At 33.8% G+C, this 22,301-nt stretch overlaps 1 protein-coding gene across 1 annotated transcript; it reads left to right on the forward strand.

The window, feature by feature from the left end:
- The first annotated feature begins 232 nt into the window (after window positions 1-232).
- On the forward strand, window positions 233-1,954 carry LOC108366206 (farnesol dehydrogenase-like). Its single transcript, XM_017620535.1, has 2 exons — window positions 233-899; window positions 990-1,954. The coding sequence occupies exon 1, from the start codon at window positions 327-329 to the stop codon at window positions 861-863; it is 537 nt and encodes a 178-aa protein (XP_017476024.1). The 5' UTR covers window positions 233-326; the 3' UTR covers window positions 864-899; window positions 990-1,954.
- The last annotated feature ends 20,347 nt before the right edge of the window (window positions 1,955-22,301 follow it).

Here is a 22,301-nt window from a genome sequence, read left to right on the forward strand (position 1 = left end):
AGAGAGCATAAAAATTCCGACCGTACTTTTTCACATCCAGTTTTGGGCCACCCTAATGTACATCCATACATCCATCATAAACAACCTCTAACACACTAATATCTGTCAATGCAGCAACAAAACCCAAGTTGTCTTATCTGTTCCTGCCAAATGCTCTGCTCTTCGCAAATTTTACAAATATGCAGTGCAAATCTGGCCGCTATGCGATCAGTCTCTGCTTCTACTCAGCGCTTAGTAAGCCGTGGTGCCGTGTCGCAACCGCTCGCCACTGATAGCTCCTGGCATCGTTTTTAATTGAATTTGAAAAAAAACTTAATTTTCAAAACATGAATCGTTGGCGAAATCGCGTGGCTGTGGTAACCGGTGCGAGCTCGGGCATTGGTGCCGCCTGTGCCAAGTTAATTCTGGCCCAGGGCATAAAGGTAGTGGGCATCGCGCGCCGCTCCCAGCGCTTGGAGGAGCTCAAGCGTGCCCTACCCAACAACCAGCAGCAACTCTTCCACTTCAAGCAGTGCGACGTAGCACAGGCAAGGCAGGTGAATGCCGCATTTGATTGGATCGAGCAGGAACTGGGCGGCACTGACATACTCATCAACAATGCGGGCATTCTACGCGAAGGCAATCTGGTGGATATGCCTATTAGTGATGTACTCGATGTTGTAAACACGAATTTATTGGGGTCAGTCTATTGCCTGCAAAATGCTTTCAAAAGCATGCGAAAGCGCGCCTATCCGGGACATTTGATATTCCTTAATAGCACAGCCGGCTTGCCGGGCTACAGTCCAGGCATGGAAGAGCCCAGCTTAAATATTTATACACCAACAAAGTTTGCTTTGAGCGCGATTAATGAGATTTGCCGATAAGAGTTGATAACGCTAAAAGCAAAAGTCAAGACAACGGTGAGTGAGTGTGCCGTGAGCAGCAGTCGAATATTGCAAACTGTAGATTATCATTCAGCTCCTTATATATTTATTTTGAATTTTGCACAGAACATCAGTCCCGGCTGGGTCTCCACTGAATTCGTGTCAGACGAGTCCAAGGCGCAATTGGGTGATGTGATTCTGCAGGCCGACGATATTGCCAATGCGGTCATCTATGCGCTTTCCACGCCGCCGCATGCACAGGTGCAAGAGATTACGCTGCGCGCCTTGGGCGAGTGGTTCTGAAGTGGTGCAGTGGTGTGTGTGTGCATGTGAAGAGGATTCCTGCAAAATGTGGGACTAGGTTAAATACTAGTACAGGACCACCACGCTACCTTGTAACCAACCAGGTCAGCATACCTGGTCCTCCAATGAGTAAATGGGACAGAAGCAAAGGGGTAGGAGAGCCAACAATCACACACTGAAGAATAATGCGAACGCACACTCACCCATACATACACACTGAAACAAACTGTTATTATGCTCGTCGTAGCTTGTTTATATACAAACTTACATATATGCCTCGTGGTATTTATTTTTACCTTAAACGAAATGAAATTATGTTTGTTGTTGTTGCTTTTTGTTTCTATTGTTTACTTTGTATTTGTACCACCGCGAACTACACAAAATTTTAGCCAGTTTCCGTCTGCGGCCAAGCTGATTGTTTTCAAACGATGAAGTCATTAAATTGTCATCACCTGGTAATCATAAAATCTTATTATGTATATGTATTTGTTGCTCTCGCAGCTATTGATATTGTTTGCGGGCGATAAGTGCCCTCCAATAAGCAAATTATGTACGTAGTTAATAGCAACAGGCGTTTCATGTGAAATTAATTAGAGGCGAGTAGAGAGTGCGAGCGAAAAACAAATCAGAGCGTGAAACAACAAGTGTGCCGCTTGTGGGCTAATTGCAACAATAATAGAAATTTCGCAGCAATTGAATTATGCTGACTGTTCTATTGACAATAAATGTCAGCTCTAAGCGATTAAATAATTCAAACAGGCAGTTAAAGGAGACTAGTTAAAAACAAATAAATGGAGAAGTATACACAGAAATGTAAATTGGATGTACATTAGGGTGCCCTTCTAAAATGCCTTTTTTTCTTGGAAATTTCAAGACCCTACCCCCTAATTTTATTCGTTTTTATGAGAAACATTATTGCATATTTTTATAGATTTATTAAAGGTCATTCAGAGCACAATGTGTTTACTAAATTTGGTCGAGATCGGTCAAGTAGTTTTTGAGATACGCATATATCATATAAGTGGGCGGTGCCACCCCATTTTCCTAAAATTTCTTGCAATACCCCTTTTTTCTAAAGTGCGATTGTATATATCAATTTTGAATAAATATTTATGAACTCCTTAGCCACACTGCTCAAAAAACTGAAATTCCGGTCATACACAATATAAATCGGAAAAAAATCGAGTTATAATAATATACAAAAAATCAGTTATATCAAATAAATTTAATAACAGCAAAACTTATCCTAAATTTTTGAAATTTTTTTTTTTGTCGAGGGTGTTGCGTATTTTCGTCCATATAAAGATTTTGTTCACATGCATGCATACATATGTTAACCCAAATTTGAAGAGGTTACAGGTCATAAAATTAATATTACTTTTATAAAAAAAAAATCACAAAAAAATTGCAAATTGATAAATTTTGTAAATATTAAAATAATTATTATTTATATGAATGATTGAATGAGTCACTGTATCTTGAACATAAGAAATTTTGTTGTGGAACCATGAAGAAATTTAATTGATAATGATCCAAAATTTATAGGGATAAAATTGGTATTTTTATATTACACTGCACTGTGGGAAATTTGGCCAAACTTAGGGGAAAAACTAGAGTTTTTGAAAAATTTTGCCAAACTATATTAATTTGAATTGAAAGCACAAAACGGTCTGAATTTCTTAGTTTTTTCAGAAATCGGAAGAGTTGCAACATGAAATTGCAAATACCAAAATTTTTCTAAAAATTCTGATTAAAAAGTTTGAAATTTTGTTTCAACTTTGCCAAAGTTTCCAAATTTTTGTACAAAATTTGAAATATGGCTTTACATGGTTTTTGTCAGACTTTATAAAAAAAACTAGCAGAATAGCAATTTCGAAACAAGTAACTTTTTTAATTCACAGCAGAAAATTAAATGAAAGTAAAGCAATAACACCAAAAAGCGCAAAGCTGATGAAAATGCGAAAATTTGTAAGCCTCGATCCAACGTAGATAATAAATTGCATAAACCATTGGAGCTGAACTTTTCAAGTAAGTATACTTACTTACTTAAGTATACTTACATATATGTAAGTGCAATGAAATGCCTGGGGCATTACTCAAATAGCTCAAAAGTATGCATGTATGTATATATGCAAAAAAGTTTGACACACAGGCACCTTCAAGTTATAATCAAGTTTAATTAAAAAGTTAAAAAGAACGTAAGAATGCGAAAAGTAAGCAAACTATGTCGGCTGTAAACAGCAACAATATACCACAGGTATGTATGTAATATGTATACATATACAGTGGTCCACAAAATAATAGGAGTGCGATAACTACTTTGGTCGGTTTTGGCTATTTGTCTTTTAGTTATTTGATTTTTGATATTTTTGTATGAAAGTATAGCTGGTTATACAACAAACACCAAATAAATTCACATTTTAATCTTTGTACAAAAATTATAAAAATTCTGGAAATTTTGACAAAAATTTCAAACTTTTTAATTAGAATCTTTAGAACAACTTTTGGTATGCAGTTTTCTAGCTGATTTAATTCTAGTATAACGAAGTGCAGGTTTCAAGTTTGTAAAAAATTCCGTTGATTTCTGTGAATTTTTTTTAAATGACATGCCCATGTTAAAGTATCGCCTTCTTCAAGTGAAAGGGTACTTCGATTCCATTTTCATTTCCGTGGTAATCGTGTTTTTTGCTGGATAAGTGCATACAAATATACATGCATGTATGTATGTTTGTATTTACGAGAGTGGGTTAAATCCTTACCTGCGTGATGATGATGACAAGTGCGTGTAAGTGCATGGTGTGCGCCTTTGAATGTTAAAGGCGACAACACGAAATTTGGTTGCTTATTCGAAACTTTTTTACGCTAAGTTAAACAATACGCAACATTAACGCGCTCAAACACGCACATATTTTCATGACCTTGCATTTTTACCACGCTTATATAAACTCGCTGTCTTTTTTCACTCCACTGATCTTTGTTCTCATCGTTGCTTTTTTGCTGTTTCCGGGTATAAACGCGCCCTGCCCTGGCTGAATGTTGTATATTTTAACCCGAAACCCAGAGTCTTATTCTGACTAATGTTTAAAAAAAATCGATGTTGCGCTCGCATGTGTCACATCCCCATGTATGCGCATTAGGGTGGTCCAAAAATGAATGTGAAAAACTAAAGTCGGAATTTTTATATAGAAAAAAAATTTTGTTTTGAAATAAAAAAACTGTTTAGAGGTCGCTCAAAAACCATATTTCGTAGAAATGGTATAGAATTCTAGAAAATCCATATTTTTGATCGGAAAACTCTGTTTCTGTTCAGAAGATTCCCAATTCTTTAGTGTTAATAAATGATTAAATAAACAATTGGATATTATTATTGGAAGTCTCCTGAAGGGAACCAGAGAATTCCGATCAAAAAATAATGATTTACAAGAATTCGAATACGAAAACTTAATTTATTCCCAGCGACCTCCAAATAATTTTTGCGTACAAAAAAAAATAGGTATTATACGGGTTGAGTGCATTAAAATTCCGATTTTACTAATTTTGGACCACCCTAATGCACATGCATGTATAACATATTATGTACGAGTATGCATGGAAGTAGGCATCAATTGTCGCTGCGCAGTTTTTATGCCTGTAGCGACATAATGAGCAACTCAAAAATTAGGATACGCTTTAAAAAAAGGAATAAAGAGCAACAGGGGCAAAGGTTAAAGGTGGAAGGCCAAAGAGCGAAGGTAATATTTCACTTCAACGCGCAGGCATAACACAAATGCATACACACATATGTATATGTGATATGTGTGCATGTGTCTATGTATGCACACGAGGAAAATGTAAATAAGTAGATACTATTTCAAGGCTTAACGGTCTTGGCTGGGTGGCTGTCATTTGTTGCATATGCGGTCGGCGATTTATGTGGTGACAATAAAGTAAAAATATATGTTTATGGTTTCTTTATGCGCTCAACTACATACAAACATGCCGAAATACATGTATTTGCATACACATACACTCACACATAAGTAAATTAAGTTAAAGCTCCCTTCCCTGTATTCATTAAGAATTAAATAACATTTTATATGCACCCATTTCTGGTAATTAAGGGGCTTAATGAATATCTATTTCGATATCATTTTTGTAATAATGTTTCATTAATTCAATGTAAGCATAACAAACAAAAATGGCTATAAAAAAAACCCGAGTGTATTAATGCGGCGATGAGAAGACTCAGGCGCAATGATCCTGTCGTCGATGAAAAAATACTGCAGCTAAGTCAAAAATATTTTGCGCACCATTTTTAATTTGAGGCATTTTGAGTTGCTTTATTCAACTTAAAGTAAGCTCTATTGAATTGCAAAGTTGAAATTAACACCAGTGATGCCAGTCAAATGCCAGATGGATTCTAACAACATCAAGTAGTTTTTGTGAAAATTGCAGATACATAGAGAGTATTGAATATAAGCCCTCGATATCACAATTTTGAACTGAAAAAAAAAAAACAATGAGTCAGAATCTCCGAAGTGTACGAAAATTTTTTTGAAGGTCCAGCGTTTTTCTGGTTCACGAAGATAAAAAAAATTACAAATTGACCAATTTTTTATTTTCGTAGTTATAGAAACTAATAACTTTTTTTGAATTAGTTCGGATTTTATTGCGCCGCGTAATACGAATGTTTCGGCGTTTTTCTCCTGACGCGCAACCTATGTGTTTCGTTTCAACACGAAGACCGTTGTAGATTACAAGAAGATAATAGGTATGTTAGCTATGGTCAAAACCGCTCTCATACATTAAGACCCAGACACAAAGGAGTTGAAGGTGATGGGTGAAAGAGGAAACGAGCTAGCCGAAGCGGCCATTATCTCTCTTCTGCAAAGGGAAAGCAATACATATTCTTTAGCATTGCCTAAGAATTGAGAGCCATGACAATGACGCGTTGGGATAAAAACTCAAATTTGTTCTAAAACAAAAAATCTAAATTAAAATTCAAAAAACATAATTACAGAAAATCCCGTTAAAAATGCTTTCAGAATTTATAGTTTTTTTAGCTTATCGTTGATTTTTGGATTTTTTTTTTTGTTGAAGGTGTTGCTCATTTTTTTCATAAAAAAAAATAATCGAAGAAAATTACTGGCACTGTCCATGAAAAAATTGTCAAAAATCAACTGTATACATACTAAAATTACTAAAATTGAACGGGCTACAAAATTGCATAGACAAAGACTTTCTAAGAACTCGAATTAAAAAGCTTGAAATTTATACGAAAGTTTGTTATTATTATTTTTTTAATATTGCACAAAGTTTGAAACTTGGATTTATTCGATCTTTGTCAAAAAAAAAAGCTATAGTTTTATAAAAAAAAAGATATTAAAATTAAATGACAAAAAGATGAATTGTTAAAACTTGTCAATATGTGGTGCGATTGTAATTATTATACGGGTTGTACATCTTTTTCATTTATCTCATTCAGCTTAGAATGCAGCTCTTAACAAAAATCACAAATTTTTCATTACTTCTGTTGCTTGAAAAAATTTTATACATTTCTTTGTTTTTGTTATTTTATGGCAAGCTCAATAAAAATTGTTGAATATAACTTTTCCATTTCTGTAAATTTTCTTGTAGAAATACATAAACGATTTAAGACATTTTAATAGAAGAAAAATTCTTTTTCACTCCTTTTTTCTTAAGAGCTGTATTCTGAGCTTTAACATCCATTTCTACGACCAAAACAAATCTATCAACTCTCATGGAAACTATTCTCAGTATACAAAAGCCCCTAAAATTAAAACAACTTCCGACAAAGACCTTGCATATTTCTTTGGAAATATGTACATATGTACATATGTATGTACAAATCTGAAAGCATTAGCTTCAAAACAACACTTCACGTCATTACGACTTTCATTTATTTACGCAAAAATAAAATCATTGTACGACGATTGCTGGAGGAAACTGCAAAAGAAAACACACAAAATCTAAGGTAAATGTTTCACATTCGCACTCGCGCACACACAACTACACACAAAAGTAATAACATTCCGCACATCAACCACCAAGATGCAATGCCATTTTGAGTCGAAATGCCAGAGGAATTCTGTTATTCGTCGTACACACATGCGCATTAGCAACTTACAGTCAATACAAAAAAGTCGGAATAAGCACAACTTCTTGGTTGGAAAATGCAACCTCCTCGAACCGCACCGAAAGTGTAATGTCGTCGTCGTCAGTCAGCTTGGTTGCATTTAAGTCACTTCGGTTGTCACTTTTACTTCAAGCAGTCGAAGCTAAAAACAAGCCAAGCAAACGTAAAGCGGCAGGCAATAAATAGCAGCTGCACAAGCAAAGATGCATTTCAAAGTAACAGCGAAGCGGAACGCACAGCTCGGTGTTTTATTTTTGCTGCCATTCTGCTTCAGAACTGCAATTTTTATAACGAATCACTGCGTCAGTAAGTGTGCTTTAAATTTTGCAATTTTATGCTAGTTTACGCAAAGCAAAGCAAAAAAAAACACAGGTTTAGGTACCGTCCTTTTCTTAGCGCTTTCACCTCCCGCTCCCACAAGCCGCCATTCGATTGCAGGCGTTTGTTTGTTCTTCATGTTTTATTCAATCACAATTTACATATGCAAAATGTGTGAGTGTGCCGCGGAGTGTAAGACCAAATAAGAAAGGGAAAGCGCGACTGGGACAGCATTTGGCATTTGGCATTTGCCAGTTGACACTCAGCCGCTACTGGGTAGCAGCTAGCAGCTAGCAGCTAAAGGAATAATAAATGGCGGATAATCAAGCAAAAGTTTTATTTTTTTTTTATTTCAGCATATAAATAAATTGTAAGCGCAAATGCAACGAAGGGACTGGCATTCGAATGAGCTTTGTCTCCGCTAAGCGCGTTCTACATTTTTAATGCTTTGCTAGTAACATAGTTTATTAATAATTCAGTTACTTAGTTCTATTTGTGTGGAGAAACTTAGCCAATTGGGGGTTTACTTTAAACTTTTGATACAGTAAAATGAAGCATAGTGACCTATGTTGCCTAATGCCCAGCAGGAAAAATAAAGTTCTTAGTTTCGAACAAATTAATTAAACTGCCATTCTCGTATTTAACCAACATATCGTTACTTTAATATAGAGAGGTCCTAACTCATTTTCTTTCGCGATTCTACTTTGTACAAATGTTGATGGATTACTCAGCAAGGGCGTAGTAAATTTTAAAAATAATTCAAACGTCAATAAATTGGTTTAAGTGCAAGCTAATTTAGCTTAAGGAGGTTAAAGGAAATGCTCTGAGAAAAGAGCTTAGAAACTCCTATAACCAAATCATGTGTTCCGAGAAATACCTAGGTTTGTATATTAAGAGAAGAGAAGAGAATTTTTTAAAAAGAAAAAGCTTCGGACTCGAAGTAATAAATAGCTCGTTTGTGTTCGTTCCGCACCGATTCATTACAATTGGCGAATTCTTGTTTTATTGAGTTTATCGCCATAATTCGGGTGTCCTTGTACACTTTGCATTTGAATAGAACTGCTTACGAAAGTAGTGAACTAATCGGAAATGTAATATTTTACCCTTTATAAATACAAGTACATACATACATACATGAATGTCTTTGGTTATTAAAAAGAAGCCCTTAAGTCAGTTAGTTCAGTCTTTTTTTCCGAAACGCACTCAATCGAGTGTTATAAACCAATATTTAGAGCACTAACTGATCAGTGCAGAATTTTGAGTTTTCATTTTAATAACATTTTCATAAAAATTGTAAACTTTTATAAGAAAGTGTAATGCCGAATTTCCACTAGGCATTGAAATGACAAAAAATGTATGCCATTTAAAATAATGCCACGTAAAAATGAATTTAATGAACATTTTTTTAATGTAATGACACGATTTTTTTTAAATGCCCGACTTTGTCATTTGTCATTTTTGCCATTTAATGCCTAGTGGAAATCTAGCACTATATTTTTGTAAATAAAATCAAAACTTCTAAAACTGGTTACGTTAGTTTTTCATATACTATAATCAAATATTTGTACGTACATACATATGTACGTATGTTTAAGTATGTACATACTTGTAATAAGGTCAATATTGACAGTTTTAGAACAAAATTGTGCAAAATGAAAACTCTTTGCAAATAAAATTACAGATATTGCATTTTCGCGACATTAAAATTGGTAAATGTCAATTGTCACAGTCAATTGAGCGTTTGTCGACTGTATTGATTGATTGAAATGCCGAGAAGTGGGAGATTGTGAGAGTTGCTTTGAAAATATGAAAGCGGCTGCATTGGTTTTTTTTTTTTGTAATAACTTAAGCCTTGTTTTCACTATGTCAAATTCAATGACACTTGTCGTCACTTAAATGAAAACACATAGTCAGATGGGATTAAAAAATGGGTATATCGACTGATTTAGATCAGGATAGGTCTTCAGTCGTGTACATGCGCTGTTATACCAGCTATTTGGCCAATAATATCATCAGCTAAGGTACGGATGAAAGAGATAAACTTGTGTCAAAATATGTCGACAAATTTTGGCGTCAAAATATGACATAGTGAAAACCAGCCTTAAGTGAATTTGACATAAATAAATTTATATTCTCTTGGTAAATCTTGGAACACTTAAAAGTGATAAAAACTGGCGTAATTTTTAAGAGTTTCTCCAATACAAATATACTTGTATAACTAAATAATATCATTACTTAACTAGAAGGGAGGTGATGACGGCGTGGTTGGCCACGTTTAAGAAAAGGATTGGGATTAAGCTTAAGGTTAGAGAATAAATAATAATAATAAGATTAATAATATAATAAGATTAAGAATAAAATTGAGATTAAGATAAAGATATGGATTGGGATTACTATTAGGACTCAAATAAAGATTAAGATTAGGATTAGTACTGAGGTTAAAATACCGATAAAGATTAAGAAAATTATTCATTGTTTGCATAAAAATACTCATATAATATGATAAGCTATACGGGTAATGTGGCCGCAGGGGCTGGGTTCAAGCCCGGCTCAACCCAACAACAAAAAATAAAAAACAAAAAAAAAATTTCTAATAGCGGTCGACCCCTGGCAGGCAATGGCAAACCTCCGAGTAATTTTTCTGCCATGAGAAACAGCTTCTCATAAAAATACCATCGCCGTTCGGAATCGGCGTAAAACTGTAGGTTCCGCCCCTTTGTGTGACAAATCGGAGGAGAAGCTCGGCCAAACACTAACATCGCCAATCTATTATTCTTATTTATTATACGGTAATGGGAAGAAGAAGTTTCACTTCAGTCGCTCATGCGATCCACACACAACTTTGCCGTATTTTAATCGGCGATTATAATTTTGTCAAAAATAGATACATACGCATTTCTAGATCGCAGCTGTTCCTCATCTGGATGGAGAATGAAGACACTGTTCTACATTTATCAGTACATAGTTCTTCGGCGAACTTCAGGCTAAGGCTATAGGTTTATTTTCTGATTTGGGCGTAAACTTTTATTTACTATTAGTTCTTTGTCTTTCTGAAATTTTTTACTTTTACCAAAAGTGTTAGCATTTTTAATGAGTCAAATTGTGTCTGAGTGCTTGCGCTTGTCTTCTAACTAAAAGAAACCCGTTAACAGGCGATGATATATATACATATATACATATGTATATCCATAACTACATACTTAACTATAGTTACGTATATGCATGCCTGTAGTTACCAAAAATTTAAATGCAAACACTTGCCCATTTTTCGCAATCAAAATAATTGCTCTTAGCTTCCGAAATTTGCGAAATGTCTTACTATTCCTATGTCACTTCCCTCGCATTCTTTGTTGTTAGCCTAGCAACTTGCCCTTCCAAAGTTTATTTGATATACAAATGAATGAAGAAGGCAAATTAAATTCCTTGCACCACACATTTGTCGAGCGATACTTTTTTGACTTTTCATCGACTCCTGACAGATCGGATGGTTTGTGCCCTTGTCAAGGCAACTGTAACGAGAAAAGATTGAATTTTATGAAGAGAACACATTTTTTTGTTAACTCTTCGAAGTTTGCTAATTCAATGCAAATATTTGGCTGCAACGTAAGGAGGCACAAACTCGACTTTAGTTGGTTTTTGACAAGAAATTCTTGCCAGTTTCTAATTAGACTGCAGCAAGGCCAAAGACAGCTTAGGCAAAGCACAGTACAGCAAAATATTGCCAGAGTTTATAATTAAGTGTTGGCTTGGCCAAAGTTTATTTTTGCCGAAGAGTTATGAATCTTGGTTGTGAACAGAAGGTAGGAAATTGCAAAAACAGCAAGAAACTAATTGGAGTGTACTTTTGCTGGCTGCAGTTCAAGAGGGAACAAATTATACGGGCTATGAACGATACTCGTTAAATGAAAGTTATATAAATATGTATATAGGTATGTGTGTTGAAAAGCCATTTTTAGCGTGGCTTCCTGTTAAGTTTTTTAGCTATGTCTAATTGAAAGTAATTCGAAAAAATAGTGTGTGCGCGCTAAATGACGAAAACGAAATATTGTTCTCCTTTTATTTCTTTGCGTAATTGATACTGTTATCGTTACGGTTATCGATATCGTCAATGTTAAATTTATCGCTACCGCTATGTACATACATATGAAGTCATCCAGAAGTCATTAGTGTCGTTAGAGTTATCGATTGCGTTTTTTAAATCTAAAATTTTATCGATGTTATTATCGATATTGTTGGCTTTTTATTCCCTACAGTTATATTCATCTACCCATTTCAATATTTGCATCATTATTGCTATATTTTTTTTTTAATTGTCTTCGTATACGCATTGAAATTCACAACAAAAAGTATTGAAAAGCCCGAATATGCCAAGTTTTTATTAACTTTAGGTCTTAATTTATGTTGCTCTATTTGTAAAAGTATGTATGTTTAATAGGTTGAAAAATTTCGAAGGATTTCATGCCATTGTACTTTCAAGAATTTTAAGTGCCCATTAATAATGAAACGGAAATTTAAGTCAAGAAAATAAGCCTACTTGTCCTAACAAAAAAAAAATAAAAATAAGCAGCGAGGCAAAGAACTCATGCATACATACATACATACATATTTATACATACGTACACACATATATGTACATATCCACCTACAAAATTCATTGCCTGCGAATATAAAATATAAGTACATTATAGTGCCTCACCAAAAAAGTCGCAGTTTTTCCACGGGAATTATACAATTTATTCTGCCTTATCCTGAGTTTTTTTTTTAATTTTACTTTTAAACTCTTCTATCATCTAAAGTGATTATTCAGGAAAAAACATGTTTCAAAATTGAATTTTATTTAAGTATAAAAAGCTCGATTTTTTTTTAAGTATTTTCAAATCGGTCCAGCTCATGTAAATCTTAATAATTTTCTGAAATATTTTGGCGAAAGTCTAAAGATATATTATGTAGTTTTCTTAATACCGATGGAAAAACAGTACCGAGTGATGCACCCTAATGTGCAGTGCGGTTCCCAAATACGTCCCAGTGGGAAAATGTAATGTATGGTTATCGAAAAAAATATCAGTAAAACAGCCGCTTTGACATTCAACAAAGCATTTTTTGCCCGCGGCGATGTCCTAAGATAGGAAGTAGGGAATGCAAATTAATGTGAATTTTTTGCGACTTTTTGGATACATTAGCATGCTGATTACATATTAAACAGTAATATAGAATCTAGAACTCCTAAGAAATCTATTAAATTATTTATCACGCACGTAATGCATTACAACTTTTCCCACTGGGGTAATATCCGGACATAGAACGAACGTTCGCATGTATGCTCACTTGCCGCACTTTGTGTAATTTAGTGGAAAAAATTGCATGCCCAGCATCACATTTTGCACACAAAAACCCATCGTTAAGTCTTCCGTGTAATTACAACAAAAAGAAATGTGAATAATTTGTATTGGATTTGGAGTGAAAGAATGGCGGTGAAGCAATCGAATCGAGTAATAAATATACATATATACATATGTAGGTATTTTTTGTATACATATATGTATATGATTTACTGAGATCTAAAAAAGGAACAAGCGTATGAAAACAAAGCCCCCAACATTTTATTAGAAAGGTGCGCATTAGCCGGAAAGAGAACGGAAATTACGGTTTTCAGTGATTGGAAATGCCTTCTGATTGGTTTGTCATGTAAAGCCGTTATACTAAGAAAAAAACACAGAATTGCAAGAAATGAAAATGAATAAAATCACTACCAGAAGTGGGATACATATGTACATATATACATATGTATGTATGTACTTGACTTGTTTCAATTTCCTACCTCAATTGCAGGCGCCAAGTCGCAATTATGTCAGCAATCTACCTCACTCACTAAGTGACAAGTTTGACAGCTGTGATTTACGCGGTTTGTTCAGGTAATTTTCTTTTGACGTTCGGTGTTAAATCAAACTAAATAAATGTTTGGAGTTGCCAATTAATCATATCAACTTATCTGTGATTAAAGCAAAGCGTTCCAGTATGATTTTAAGGAACATTAAATAGTCATTTGTAAAACGTTGTTAAACAGTAATAATGTTTACGCCTTCCTTCAAATCTAATCAATCAAATGCCAAGATATTATTTATTATATGTACATATACACCATGTATGTGTGTGTGCATTAGGGTGGTCCTTAAAAACCAAATGAACGCAATTTTTCAGTCTCACCCCCTCAATCGGTAATACCACGATCACATATAAATTTTGGTCCCGTTTGGAGACGGTTAAGGCGTGTCGCACAGGGGGCAATGTTCAGATGGAGACTCAAAAAATTAAAATTATTAAATAGCGTGGTATTATCACTTGCGAAGCGAATGAATTTGGCGAAGTGAAGTGGCAAAGAACTTTCTAAAGCTGGTATTTGCTTCCTGCATTTAAGGTGCACCCTAATGTACATAACTATATATATCACTATTTAATAGATATGAGCTAATTCCAGAGTAATTCGCAGCTTAATTAGTTCATTTGTGGAATTAGTGGCAGTCAATAAAACTAATCTTCTTCAATTGTGAACCGAAGAAGACAGAATGGATGACAGATGTGACTCGTCGTAATGCCTGGATACGATTTGTATGGGTGCCATCATTTTATTCTAGTATTTTCTATATAGTCTTTGCTTAATCATCTCATTGATTGCTATTGCATTTCAGTCATTGAAATTAAAAACTTTTGCAAGTGCAGAGACTATGAAAGATACAACAACATTACAAATATGAAATTGGTGACCGAAGCCAAAAAAATCATTGTACTTATTTATTTTTGAACCTTAAATTCACAACTTCAAATCGATATAGAAAGGAAATGGGAACCAGCTTTTACAAATGCTTTGGTATTTATTCATATTTTTTACCTCTTTTAATGAATGCAATTGGTCTCACTGAACTGTGGCCAAAGGGTAGTATCAATTCAATGGATTTAAATTTGCAATTTTTGCCAAAAAAAAATCAATTATCGAGCATTAGTTTTTTAAACTATGTACTACATATGAATTGAATTAACTGGGATAATTTTTTTTAATCCCTCAACTTCTACTAAATTGTTTTAGGAGGTAATTTGAAATACTTTGAGCTTGTCTAAAAAACTGCAATTTACAATTAAAATTTTCCACAATAAGTTTTCATTAAAAAACGGCCTCAAGCCCAATAAAAATTGTTGAATATAATTGTTATAAGGCCACAAAATAACAAAAACAAAAGTTACCAATTAATTTATAACTTTTACCTCATAAGAGGATAGTTTTACAATCAAACAAAATGAGGAGCCTTCATTTGCGTAAAATGGATATTTTCTGAACATTTTTGACCAGTTGAGCAAGAAACAACTGGCATTATTGAAAATTTAATTTTCTTACATAAATTTCATTGCGTCTGCCACGTATGTCTTAATTGTACTTAATTTGCATTTTTTATAATATTGGATCTATATGTTTACTATTTGCTATGTCTTAAAATTTCTTTAAACAGTGCTTTTTGGAATTTGTTTGCATTTAAAGAACTACTACTTCGACTTGAAAGACAGAAAAACTTCAGCCTCGAAACATTTGTCATGCAAATTTTTATAGTTTGTTCTCCATTTAATTGGAATACCTCAACTACTCTTCGAATATTATTAATTAACTTGGTTTTTATTGCAGACAAGAAAATTTTAAATTTCATTAGTCATAAAATACAAAGGTTTTTCTCATCTTCAGTTGGATACAAACGTTTCATTGGTCCCAAAAAATAATTTTTACATAGAAAACTATAGACATAAATGTTTATACAAGCGACATAACAAATCCCAGATGTCAAAAGGCAATACAAGCATAACATAAGCAAAACAATATAAAACATTTAACAACCGCTGGCACTATGCTTTTATCAAACTATATTCTCCTTGCCTTATCCCCCCGCATTGCTTCCCACTTGTTTGCCTATTCCAACCAACTCAACACATTTTTGCCACGGTGGTTACTCCACTCGACATGCAGGTAGGCAAGGTACAAGTATCCCCAGGAGCAAAACCACTAACTTACCCACACACGCAAACAAATCCGCTACGAAACTTGATGTTTATTCACAAAGGGAAATTGTTGTACGAGTTCTTATGTTGGCTTTGTGTGAAGAAAAACTTTCGCTGTTTACATTGGCCACTACACTCTAAAAAATCTGTTTAAAAATGCGACTATAAATCGAGTATATTTTTGTTTATTTTTTAAATTTTTTGGTAAATTTACGCGATAAATATGTATTTTTCTCGTTTACACATTTTCGTGTGTAAAAATCCTTTTTTTAGCGGCTTTAAACAATTCTACAGATGAAATCAAACAGCAGATGTGTATTTTGTAGCATTTACACACTTTCGTAGTAAATTTACGAACACCACAGCAGCTATATTACACTCTAAAAAGTCCGAAATTTCAACAAACTATTCGTTGAATAATCGAGCATGTAATTTCGCGAATAATAAGATAGGAAATCAGTAACCTACCTTTTAGCTAGGAAATCTACACAATTTTTTTTTAGAGTGTATACATACTACATATAACGAGTACAGTACATGTACATATGTATGTATGCTCAGGTGTTTCGTGTTGTTGTTGCTGACCTTTTCTTTACCAAACAAACACCGGCTACAACACGTAACTTCGGAACTAAGCAAACAAGCACCATTTGCGCGAATGTAGTTGAAGAACAGCAAAAAAAAAAAAACGCTAGCTACTCGAATGAAGGACGTGCAACGTACAGCGCCTAAATATATGTTTGTATGCTTTTGTAGTTTTCTTTCATTCCAGCATTTATCGCACAAATTTTCATGTTAGAATTCTTTCGAAACATAAGTATTTAGCTTTGTATTTATCTTTGTCTAATTTGCTCCGCTTCACTGCTTTTAACTATTCACTCTTTGCATTGTTTAGTTATTTTGTTGTTGTTGTTATAGTTAACTTAATTCCCTGGCTGAATCTATTGCGTTCAACCAGTTGTTGTGATTCGATCAGAAGTTTTATTTACATACTTTGAAATTTTCCTACGGAACTTTTTGTTTAGCGAAGGGAGAAACAAGTGCACGAAATTTTTGTAGATGTTGACTTATAAATATGTACATATGTACATACATATGTATGTACCCTGCAGGAAATGTATCTAACTTTAAGTTGACTTGAAGTTGATTAGAAAGGCACTAAAGATTACTATTCTCTGTATATTTTCTTTGAGGAATGTGTACATATGGAGAAAGAAGTTGTCCTCCCTATTAAAAAAAATAGAGTCTTATGCCAAGCCCTTTCATTTAGCATCTTAGGTTTTTAATGCAGGGAACCGTGTGCATCTTATAATTTTCCAGCCGGGGAGTACCTCTATTCAAAAAATTAAACCTTATTCACATCTTTTAATTTTTCGTACAGGTGGCAACCCTTTTAGAAAAACTTAAACCTTATTGCACATATTTCATTAGACACCTCATTTGTATAATTGAATGAACTGTGCAAATCTGATGTCCCTAACAAAAAATGCCTTCACGTATTATATGTAAGGTAGTCATTTTTATAAAGGTGACAACTCCACTAAAAAATTAAAAGCTTATTGCACATGCAGAGACCACATCCTTTCACATCGTACCTAATTTTTTAGTTTTTTAAAAATGTGCCAACCCTACTAAAAAAATTAAAACATTATTGAACATTAGATAGGTGGCCACTCTATATAAATTCTAAGTAATAAAGATACAGAATATATTAAACAAAATCTCGTTCAAATCCGTTCAGTAATTTTCGAGATTAATGAGGTCAAAAAATCTCGACTTTGCTTTATACCGTGTAAGGATAAAAAAGTAGTTTTTAAATAGATGGCAACCCTACTAAAAAATTAAATTTTTTGTAGATGCGAAGGCCATGCTTTTTCATATGGTATCTCATTTTGTAATCCAACTAACGGAGAATATCTAAAAAATTTTCAACAGATGGCAACCCTACGCAATGAAATAATACATAATTAAACATCTAGAGCTAAGTCTTTACATTTTACAATGACGATGCAGAAATGATGCAACGATGACGATTGAATATAGAAGTTTTCTTAACAGATTAAAACCTTATTAAAAGAAAAAAAAAAAAATAAAAAACATCAGTGCTTTTCTAGAGGCTTTGTAATCCAACGAACAGGTGGGAACCTTACAGATTTAGAATAGATTTAACATTATATATTTATTTACATATTTTGCTGACGAATTCCATCAGACATCGATCTTCATTTTATTTGTCCTAAATTCGAAAAATTATTTGTGAAGCGCAGAAAAAACGTGTATTCAAAGTAAAATTTATATGAGGATATTTAAATAGAAAAGAAACAAACTTCCGACTATGTACATCTGCTTGACTCCTGCAATACCTTGCAACTAATTTCAAGTTAACCTTTTGTAGTTAACTAAAAGTAATATATTTTTTCGAAATCCCACAGAAAATCCAGCTGGTGGGTAATTTCTTATCGACTGATAATTTTTTTCTGCAGGGNATGTACATAGGTTAGGGTGGCCCAAAAATGTGCAGAAAAATCAACTTTTCTTCTACTGTCACCCCTTAGAACTGAAGAAAATCGAATATAAGGGAAATGTTCTTATTCGAACAAAAAATATTTGTTTTTAAAGATTCCATGATACAATAATTTTAAGGTAAAACCGCTGAGAGGCAGCCTGAACATTTTTGAAGTTTCCTAACATAAAAAAAAAAAATGTTTTCAAATTTTCAATCTCACAAATACATTCTTACTTTCAGTCTTAAATAAAAGAAAATTTGAATATTTTCATCTATTTATTTGTTTTTCATTTTACTTTTGTTTGGCATTTGAGTTGCTTTGAAAATTCCAATTTTATAAAGTAGGCAAACTTCAAAAAATAAATGATGGCCGACGAATTGAGCGAGCGGTTTTACCTTTAAATATTTGTATCATGAAAGATTCTATATCAATGCAAGGAAAACTTGTAGGGGTGATGATATTATTTTTCTTGGTCAGGGAGTCTGTTTCCGTGGTCGCAAGACAGATTTTAATTTTCTTTAGAGTACTTAAATAAAAAAAAAAAAAATAAGATTTTACTTTTAAAGATTATTTTGGAGATCTTATTGCGTAAATAATAACCTTGCCCGTTGCGATGAACAAGATCAGTCAAGGACATTGCCACTTATTGATTTAAATCTTTGCTGGTCACTTTGCAACTAAAATACTTCGTACTTTCTTGGTAATTCATGTTTGGAACAAAATATTTTTGAGTTGAATAATAAAAATGAATTTCCAGACCTTCAGTAATCAAACTTTTCATAATGATCCTTAAAAGTTTTGCAAAAATGTATATTTCGTTCAACCTATCTTCAAATACACTGTCACTCCTCTTTTAATACCTAAACTATTAAAAAAAAAAATATTTTGCTGTAACAAATAAAAACGCTAATAATTTGCAACTACCACAAATATAAACATAGAATAGTTATTTTAATATAAACCACGAAAATGCATTGCAAATGAAAAATAAAATATGAATGGAATAGGTCAATTTTGCAAAGTGCAGAGGAACAACGCGCAATCATAACATAACTGAAGAGGTATGCATATGAATATTCACGCATACATACATACATACATACATATGTATGTACGAACCTCAACAAGGAAAATAAGAATATGTACATAGATATAACAACTGTAACGGCAAATCATGCCATGGTATGTTTTAGAAATCTACTAACGGCACAATGTGCAGTTGCATATTTTGCTTCTCTTTCACATTTTTCCACTTCCAATGGAAAGCGAAAGCAAGCAAACGAAAAAAAAAGATATGCAGATAGAACTGCCGCTAGATATTGTTGCAGAAGTGTACGCAACCAGCCATAAAACGGCCATAAAAATAATAGAAAAGCCACAGGTTGTTGGGCGCCATGAAATATTATTATTTTTTTTTTTAAGCTGAAGAGGAGTGTAGTTAAACAAGCGCAAGAAAGTCAACTATTTTTATACACACACACACACACACAAACAGGGACATTTATTTATGAATTGAATGTTGACACAACCAGAAGCTGCATCCAAAGCGACCACGCTTCTCCTTTCCCCTTCAGAGTGTTATAAAAATGATGACTGCCGGCTGTAACGCCACATTATCGCTATTTCCGCACAAGCGACAAGGGCGAGCATGCAGCGAAAAGTAAGCCCATATAGATTTTTGTCAAGCGACTAAATGCAAATAAAGCCGAAAGATTGCGTCTCATATTTGTCGTCTAGCAATTTAGCGTAGCAATTCTTTTAAACCTTTGTAGCGCACTCTTTCGCCAATGGGTAGGAAACATTAAGCGCCGCTGCTAATGGCGGAAGTTGCGCTAAAGGTATGTATATTTATATGCTTGTATGTATGTATGTATTAAGTATAGCCTGCATTTGGCGTCATAGCTGGCGAATTCCAAATGCAACATCTCTTCAATGGAAGAAAAAAAGTTTCAAGTGAGCGCTGTACAACCTTGCTGCATTACAGCAACCGACGGCCATGGCGTATACGCGACAAATGTCGACACGTTTACGCACGCTCGAGTGAATTGCTTGGCATTCATTTAAGCCACAGATTGCTGGTATGTATGTATGTATGTATGCTGCGCTTTGTTGACAAGCGTCTGTGTTCGTTTTTCGTTTTTCATTGTTTAGTTATTCTTTTCTCTTGTGACGTTAAGGTGCAAATGCGACGCCGGGGACGACGCGGAAAGTGTGCAGAATTCTAGGTGAGCAGCATTGCGTGAGTGTAGGCAGCCATGAAAAGGAATTTATTGCTATTAATTGTTGCTCTTTTTGCTATGCATATTGCTGTGTGTGTGGCAAAGTTATTGGTAGCGGATTTTGCATGCTCAATGCTGTAATCGGATTTCGCTTTTGCGACAACAAAGCGCAGGGATGATAGAAAGTTGTACATATTTTATTCTATTGATCTTTTTTTTTCTTCAAAATACCAATTGGATTTTCTTGAGTGTTATAATTTTACAAAGAGGCACAGGATGATTGCTGGCACTTGTTTTGGAAAAAAGTGTATGAAATAAACGCCATTTCAGAGAAAAGTGGGTTATTTTTTTCACAAAAATGTCAATTTCAATAATTCATTAATGTTTTTGTTGGTCTTTACTTTTGATGTATACAGGAATTTGCTAACACTGTGCAACACGGAAAATGAGCTTTGCGAGTGGCCAAGTGCTTGGATAAAATGCTCTTTCGATACATCACTAAGGGAAATAAGTTTTCTTGTAAAATGTTTGATTAAATGCCGTAGAAATGAGAAAATTACAAAAAAAGGGCATACGTTTGAGATCTCCAACATTTTCACTATACCCTTGCTAGACTCATAATATTTTCTTACAAATATATCGATAATTACAATAATCGATAAAAAATAATTTCAATAATCGATAAAAAAAATATCAAAAATTATTTTGGCAAACTTCAACTCTTTCAAATTCACTTGCAGTATGTTTTTTTAGGATATGCCTTTAGGTAAGTAAATAACTTCGATATTTACATACATACAATATATTTATTGTTTGTACGCATTTCATTTATTAGTCAGTGCTTGTTGTTGAGCGTGGCATTTATTAAAAGCCTTTATCGAGGATAAATAAAGCAAGCAAAAAAAAAGCATAAATGCATAAATGACTGCATGTACATATATGCAAAAATGTACTATAGGGTGGTCCAAAAATGCTTGTAAGAAAAGTAAAGTCGGAGTTTTATGCTACTCTCACCCACTAGGATTGTTCTATTTTATATGGGTAAATAGTTTTCATAGAGATGGTATAGAATCCTTGAGAAGCAATATTTTTCAGTCGGCACAAACTCTATTTCTCATCAAGAGACATCAAAAATAATGCAAAATTGTTTATTTAAAAATTGTTTAATATTAAAGATTTTTTATGGGTTCCCCATTGCCATTTTGGGGATTTTGAGGGACCCACAAAAAGTAGTTAGCATAAAAAATGGTTAAATAAACAATTGGGTATTATTCATTGAAGTTTGCTGAAGGAAAGCAAGAGTTTGCCGGTTGAAAAATTTAGATCTCTAAGGATTATATTTCATTTCTACTAAAAATTGGTTTTCCCTCCATATAAAATACATAGGAAAGAGCGCCGCCTATTTTTATTTTTTAATTTCAAGAAAAACAGTGGTATATTTTATTCGATACAGAACAATCCGAGAGGGTATGAGCATTCAGATTTCGAAATTACTTTCTTTGGATCAACCTAATGTACACACATTCATCATTCTACCGTAACTATCATTTACCACGAGGCATTCGTTATATGTAGGATTTTGTAATGCAATAAACTATTATTTTTATTGGTATATAGTAACTGATTTTATGGTCATTGTTTCAGTTGGTAAATAGAAACAATGGTAGCGGGCGAGCATGACGAGCATGAGCGGAATTGGCAGTATGTGCTGGCAAATGTTGACCAAAGCCTGTCGGAGCATGAGCAAAATATTGTTTTTATTCATGAAGTTTTTTTTGGAAATGAAGTTAGTAAAAATCAAGTAAGTACTATAAAATTGACGAATTTTATGCTGTCTAAGAGTTATAAAAAAAGAGTGAATAGAGCATGAGGGAGTAGGCGTGTGGGCGCAATGGCGAGATTTCAGTCTTTCTTTCGC

This window comes from Rhagoletis zephyria, unplaced genomic scaffold, assembly GCF_001687245.7.
Source record: "Rhagoletis zephyria isolate East Lansing unplaced genomic scaffold, Rhagoletis_zephyria_1.1 Rzeph_scaffold_02188, whole genome shotgun sequence".
Lineage (NCBI taxonomy): Eukaryota > Metazoa > Arthropoda > Insecta > Diptera > Tephritidae > Rhagoletis > Rhagoletis zephyria.

Bases quoted from the DNA above. Each gene is read 5' to 3' on its own strand.
- LOC108366206 (XM_017620535.1), top strand. From the start codon at position 327: ATGAATCGTTGGCGAAATCGCGTGGCTGTGGTAACCGGTGCGAGCTCG.